We start from the raw sequence: 6,391 nt of genomic DNA, 5'->3' as shown, positions 1-6,391 counted from the left end.
AAATTGCTAGAAATGTTATTCATGTCTTAACATTAGCACATGGTTCCCAAAAAATGGCAACATTTGTTATATTAACACAATGTAATATGTTCCATATGGGAAAATTTATAATTAAAATTGAACTGGAAGTGCATGAGAAAGTTGTGTTCCAAAATTCTATTTGTGTTCTTGAGTCTAAGTTCAGGCATTATAAAGAAAATAAGAGGAATTCCAAACATTGGGGTGCCAAGACTCGACCCCGAACATGGACCTTATTATTTATTTAATTCTGAAAAATGCAAACAAAGTATGAAAAAATGAAACCTAGCATGGTGTCATGATATGATCCCTAGAGGATGAGTAAAAAATAAAGAAGGTTTCAGAAAAGTTGTAACATACAGTGCTTAGGAAATCGCACCACCTCCGAGGAAGAATCAAGGTTTCGAGATGGAACGGGTCAGGCTTATAGGCGAAGCGGCCGTTGCTTTGTCGGTTGACTTTGAATTTTTTTAATACAATCCACATACACCATTACATGTTCCATGTCAAATTAAGTTTGGCATTTTTTTGGGTCTGTGTGCTATATTTAACTCATTCGGTGCATTTGCTAGGCATTTAACAGATAGTTAAATTTGAATTGTAAATGGGTGACAAAGATGAAAATTTTGGGTTGGAAAAAAAATCCTATTTTGTTCTCGAGTCTATGTTTTTGGCTTATAAAAATAAGATGATGTGGTTTATTGGTTTTTAAATTCTAGAAAATGCAAACAAAATCTGAAAAACATGAAACCTCGCAAGCTGTTGTTATATGATCCCTAGAAGATGCGGTAATAAATTTCTTATGTTTCAAAAACATCCGGCATACACTGCTTAGAAACTCGACCGTCTTCAAGTATGGCTCATAGTTTCAAGACGGAATGTGTCAGGTTCTAAGGCGAAGCAACTGTCGTTTCATCCATTGGTCTTGAATATTTTTTTATACATAAGATACACCAATGCATATGTTCCGTGTCAAAATTTGACAATTTTTTAAGTTAGTTATTTTATATTTATGTCATCTGGTGCATTTCTAGGCACTTAGTGAATATAATTAAATTGAACTGCAAGTGGGTTAAAAACTTGTCAAAATTGGGTTAGAAATTATATTTGTGCTAATTAGTCTCTTTTAGGCCTTATCCAAGAAAAACAAATTCCAACATCAAGGTGCTAGGATTCGACGCCATACATGGAGTTTATTGATTTATAGTTCAAAAAATACATAAAAAGTCTGAAAACATGAAACCTGGATTGATGTCATCATATTATCTGTAGAGGCTATGTTTAAAATTTGACAATTTTCGCACGATTTGTGACGTACTCTACCTAGAAATTGTACCATCTCAAAGGCAAAATATAGGTTTTGAGAGAGAGAGAGAGAGAGAGAGAGAGAGAGAGAGAGAGAGAGAGAAAGAGAGAGAAAGAGAGAATTATGTTTGTAGGTGAAGCGACCCATGACTCATCGATTGGACTTATAATTTTTCATACACACAATATACACCATTACATGTTCAATGTGAAAATTTTAGAGATTTCTTTTAGAGAAAATTTTAGTATATTTCTAGTAATTTTTAATAAAATTATAAAATGAACTATTAGTGCATGAATAGTTTGCAAAATTGATTGAAAAATCCTATTTGTGTTCTTGAGTCTATGTTTAGAAGTTATCCAAGAAAAAAGATTAATTACAAACATCATGGTGCCAGGACACCATGCTGGACATGGAGTTTATTGGGTTTTTAATTCAACAAAATGCAAATAAATTCTGAAAATAATGAAACCTGACATGGTGTCACTATAGTATCTCTGGAGGTTGTGGTCAAAACTTTAGAAAGATTTTGCAAAAAATGTGACATATACTACTTAGAAACTGGACCATCTCCAAAGCAGAAGCGGCCGCTGATTCATTTGTTCGACTTGATTTTTTTACTATACTCAAGATACACAATTACATGGTCTATGCCAAAAACTGGCATTCTATGGGTTTGTTTGCTATATTTAAGTCATTTAGTGCATTTCTAGGCATTTAGTGAATACAATTAAAATTTGAACTACAAGTGCCTCAACAAGTTGGCCGAATTGATTGAAAAATTCTCTTGAGTTTCCGGTCTCTATTTACGCCGTATCCACGAAAAAAAGTGTTCCTAATATAAGGGTGCCAGAACTCGACGCCAAACATAAGAGTTTAGTGCTTTTTCATTCCAGAAAAAATGCAAACGAAGTCTGAAAAATATGAAACTTGTGGACTCCACTCCAAACATGGCACTTGATGTTTGAAAATTGTCGTGTTTCATATTTCGTTTACAAATTTTTAGTATTAAAACCCAACAAGCTCCATGTTCGGGGTAGAGTCTCCACACCCCTGCTGTTTGAAATTTCTCTTCTTTGCTTGTATGAGGCATAAAGTAGACCCAATGATATAAGTAGGATTCTCAACAATTTTTTCCACATTTTTATGCACTTGCAGTTCAAAATTTCAATTTTATCCTTTAAATGCTTAGAAATGCACCAGATGACCCCCCCCCCCCCCTACATATTTTTGACATGAAATAACAAATAAGTAATGGTGTATGTTGACTGTATAAAAAAATAATTCAAGTTCAACCGCCGAAGAAGCGACCGCTTCTCCTTCATTGGAGATGTTCCAGTTTCTAAGCAGTGCACGTCAAACTTTCGTGAAATCTTGTGAATTTTTTCCACAACCTCTTGGGATCATATAATGACACCATGTCAGGTTTCATGTTTTTCAAACTTAGTTGCATTTTCGGAATGAAAAAACCAATAAGCTCTACATTTGGGGTCAAGTCTTGACACTCTGACCTTTAGAATTTCCTCTTTTTTCGTTGAATACGACCGAAACATAGACTCAAGAACACCAATCGGATTTGTAACCAAAATTTGTCAACCTTTTCATGCACTTGATGTTCAAATTTAATTATAATCACTCCTTCTCAAAATATAAGACGCATTTGACTTTCAACGGTCTTTGATGCATGGTTTTGACCATTAATATGTACCAAAATACATGGGTTAATCATCTTATTTGTTTTGCAAAAAAAATATCCTATTACATATATCTTTATAATAACTTTGTAGGCATACAATAAGTGAAAAGTATAGTTCAAGTTGTGCGAGGAAGACCAAAGTAGTCAACGTGCGCCTTATATTTTAGGAAGGAGGGAGTATCTGTTAAATGCCTAGAAATTCACTAATGACTTAAATATAGCAAAAATAATAATATGTAAAGCATCCCTATTTTTACCCACACGGAACATATTACATGTTACCATTGCCAAATTTTGGCAGTTTTCTGGAACCGTTTGCTAATTTTAAGACATGAAATACATTTCTAGCTATTTACCGAATAATATTCAATTTTGAACTATACATTCAAGAAAATTGATATTTGGATTTTCAATATATATGTACCTCCATTCCGAAAGATAAACTCAAAATTAAAAAGTTTCCTATGGAAAATCCAAATGAACGCATGCATGTTGATTTTTCATTGTCTGATGAGTGTCTTAGAAAAAAAAACTCGGCAAAGAATATGTTTGCCGAGTTCCCTTTTTTTTTTGTCAAGTGTTTTATCTGGGACACTTGGCAAACGCCTTTTTTGCTGAGTGCCTGATGAAATGCACTTGTCAAGGTTTTTCCCGTAGTGTAACAAAATCTTATCTTCTCTCTATGATCGATGGTGAGAGTTGTGGTATCATGATACGTTCAATAGTAACAGCTTTCGTAAACCATTTGTGATGAAGGGTTTGTACTAGAATTTTGCACACCACCGGTTCATAAATAAGTGATGTTTTGACACAGTTGCCGTCATATTAAACTATGACCATCAACATTATTTTAAATACTTAAATTTGAAAAACATGCCTATATGGATTTTGTCTCAACGGTTGTTTCTAAAATATCAATTTCTTTTCGTTTAACACACTGCAATAAGGAGTTAGTACATCCTAAAAACCTTATCAATCTGAAGAGGTGGTGAGAACTAGGCTGTAGCCTAGTGGCAAGGGAGTTCGAATCCCGTCGGGAGCAAATTTCTGGTCCCTCATCCGGGGTGGGCTTCTATAAAAATATGTCGTGGGTGCTAGTGCTCATGATTCCAAAATTGTTTTTGAGGAGGTGGTTTATTTCGTGCATTAGAGTGAGTTATACGAAATCTGGTTTCTAATTAAAAAAGTTGAGTTTTATAACAGAGACATTGTTTTAGACGAGATCGATGAATTAATTAACTTCACCACCTCGCACATCGTATATATACTCGTATCACCCGAGCGCAGGCAGATATGTGCCTATATATAGAGGTTGATTGAATCCGGTAACAAGTTAAAATTAGGTAGGTCATTTGCGCTGCAACAAGACCTAATTCACTATCCAGTTCATCACACACACGCGTACATGGTGGGCATGGCAACCAACCCCTTCCCTACTTCATGGCAAACACAGGAAGGTGCTTCAATTTGCACTAATCAAGAACTAGACTACGAGCATCCTCACTACCTCGGCATTGAGGAGGTAGCGCTCGACGGCGTCGAGCTGGAGCTCGGCCCCCGGGCTCCCAAGGCGACCAAGGTCGACTACCTCAGCTCGCCGTACAACGCCTCATGGCCGCCTGCGCAGGCCGACTTCGAGTCGTCGCGCGTCAGGAAGACGAAGCAGTTCCGCGACGTCCTTGAGACCTGCAAGCAGAAGGTGGAGGCCATGGAGGCTTTGGAGCACTCGCCGCCTGTGTCCGGTGGTGGGTTCGAGGAACAAGCAGGTGAGGCTGTGGTCGCTGTGGGAGATGTCGGGGGTGGTGGCGGTGGCAGCGGGGCTGACGGCATGCGGCTCGTGCAGCTTCTTGTTGCATGCGCCGAGGCGGTGGCGTGCCGCGACCGCGCACAGGCTGCGGCGCTGCTGCGCGAGCTCCAGGTCGGCGCGCCCGTGCACGGCACGGCGTTCCAGCGCGTCGCGTCGTGCTTCGTGCAGGGCCTGGCGGACCGGCTGGCCCTGGCGCACCCACCGGCGCTGGGCCCGGCGAGCATGGCGTTCAGCGTCCCGCGCTCGTCATGCCTTGACGGAGCGCGCGGCGAGGCGCTCGCCGTGGCGTACGAGCTGTGCCCGTACCTGCGCTTCGCGCACTTCGTGGCGAACGCGTCCATCCTGGAAGCCTTCGATGGAGAGAGCAACGTCCACGTGGTTGACCTCGGCATGACAATGGGCCTGAACCGCGGCCACCAGTGGCGCGCCCTGCTAGACGGCCTTGCCACGCGGGCCGGCGGCAAGCCGGCACGCGTGCGCGTCACCGGCGCCGGCGCCGGCTTGGACACCATGAGGGCCGTCGGGCGCGAGATCGAGGCGTACGCGGAGGAGCTCGGGATGTGCCTTGAGTTCAGGGCCGTCGACCGCACCCTGGAGAGCCTCCACGTCGACGACCTCTGCATCGATGCCCACGAGGCCGTGGCCATCAACAGCGTCCTGGAGCTGCACTGCGTGGTGAAGGAGAGCCGCGGCGCGCTCAACTCGGTGCTGCAGACCATCCGAAAGCTCTCGCCGAAGGCGTTCGTGCTCGTGGAGCAGGACGCCGGCCACAACGGGCCATTCTTCCTCGGGCGGTTCATGGAGGCGCTCCACTACTACGCCGCCTTGTTCGATGCGCTGGACGCGGCTCTCCCGCGCTACGACGCCCGCCGCGCGCGCGTGGAGCAGTTCCACTATGGCGCCGAGATCCGCAACGTGGTCGGGTGCGAGGGCGCGGCGCGCGTGGAGCGGCACGAGCGCGCGGACCAGTGGCGGCGCCGCATGAGCCGCGCGGGCTTCCAGTCCATGCCGATCAAGATGGCGGCCAAGGCGCGGGAGTGGCTGGAGGAGAACGCCGGCGGCAGCGGGTACACGGTGGCCGAGGAGAAGGGGTGCCTCGTGCTTGGATGGAAGGGCAAGCCCGTCATCGCCGCCTCGTGCTGGAAATGCTAGAGACACTGATCACAGCCTCTCGCCGGCCGGACACTTTTGCGGACCATTTCAGAATGTCCACAATATCCATGAATGGACTGGATGTGAGATTTTGAGGTGATGAGGTGAGAGCCCGGGAAGAAAGTATATCTACATATAGAGTGGATAAATAAAGAGAAGCTCACAGGAGGAGTATGCGTAGAGGATGTTCAAGGTATTACGTGTGCTTGAACACTTGTATAAATTATTATTATAAGGCCCTCCACATAGTGATCGTACCGCTTGACAAGTTTTGTATAGGTATTTTGGCAGATCGATATAATTCCTTTCAAAACTTTTTCATTGTCTCCTCTTGATTTTAATTTTAAGAAAGTGTAAATACTACTTTTTACACTGCAAATGTGATCATTTTATTATAGGTCTCGGTTATCTT

General features: G+C 43.0%; 1 protein-coding gene across 1 annotated transcript; it reads left to right on the top strand.

Moving 5' to 3' along the window:
• Positions 1 to 4,425: 4,425 nt before the first annotated feature.
• LOC109781095 (GRAS family protein RAD1-like) lies at positions 4,426 to 5,979 on the top strand. The gene has a single exon (XM_020339679.2). The coding sequence runs from the start codon at positions 4,426 to 4,428 to the stop codon at positions 5,977 to 5,979; it is 1,554 nt and encodes a 517-aa protein (XP_020195268.2).
• The last annotated feature ends 412 nt before the right edge of the window (positions 5,980 to 6,391 follow it).

Source organism: Aegilops tauschii, chromosome 3 (assembly GCF_002575655.3).
Source record: "Aegilops tauschii subsp. strangulata cultivar AL8/78 chromosome 3, Aet v6.0, whole genome shotgun sequence".
Classification (NCBI taxonomy): Eukaryota; Viridiplantae; Streptophyta; class Magnoliopsida; order Poales; family Poaceae; genus Aegilops; species Aegilops tauschii.
The sequence above is the reverse complement of the archived record's forward strand: the minus strand, read 5'-3'. Positions and strand labels throughout refer to the sequence as shown.

What these genes read in the sequence shown, in the direction of transcription:
- LOC109781095 (XM_020339679.2), top strand. Translation starts at nt 4,426, where the DNA reads ATGGTGGGCATGGCAACCAACCCCTTCCCTACTTCATGGCAAACACAG.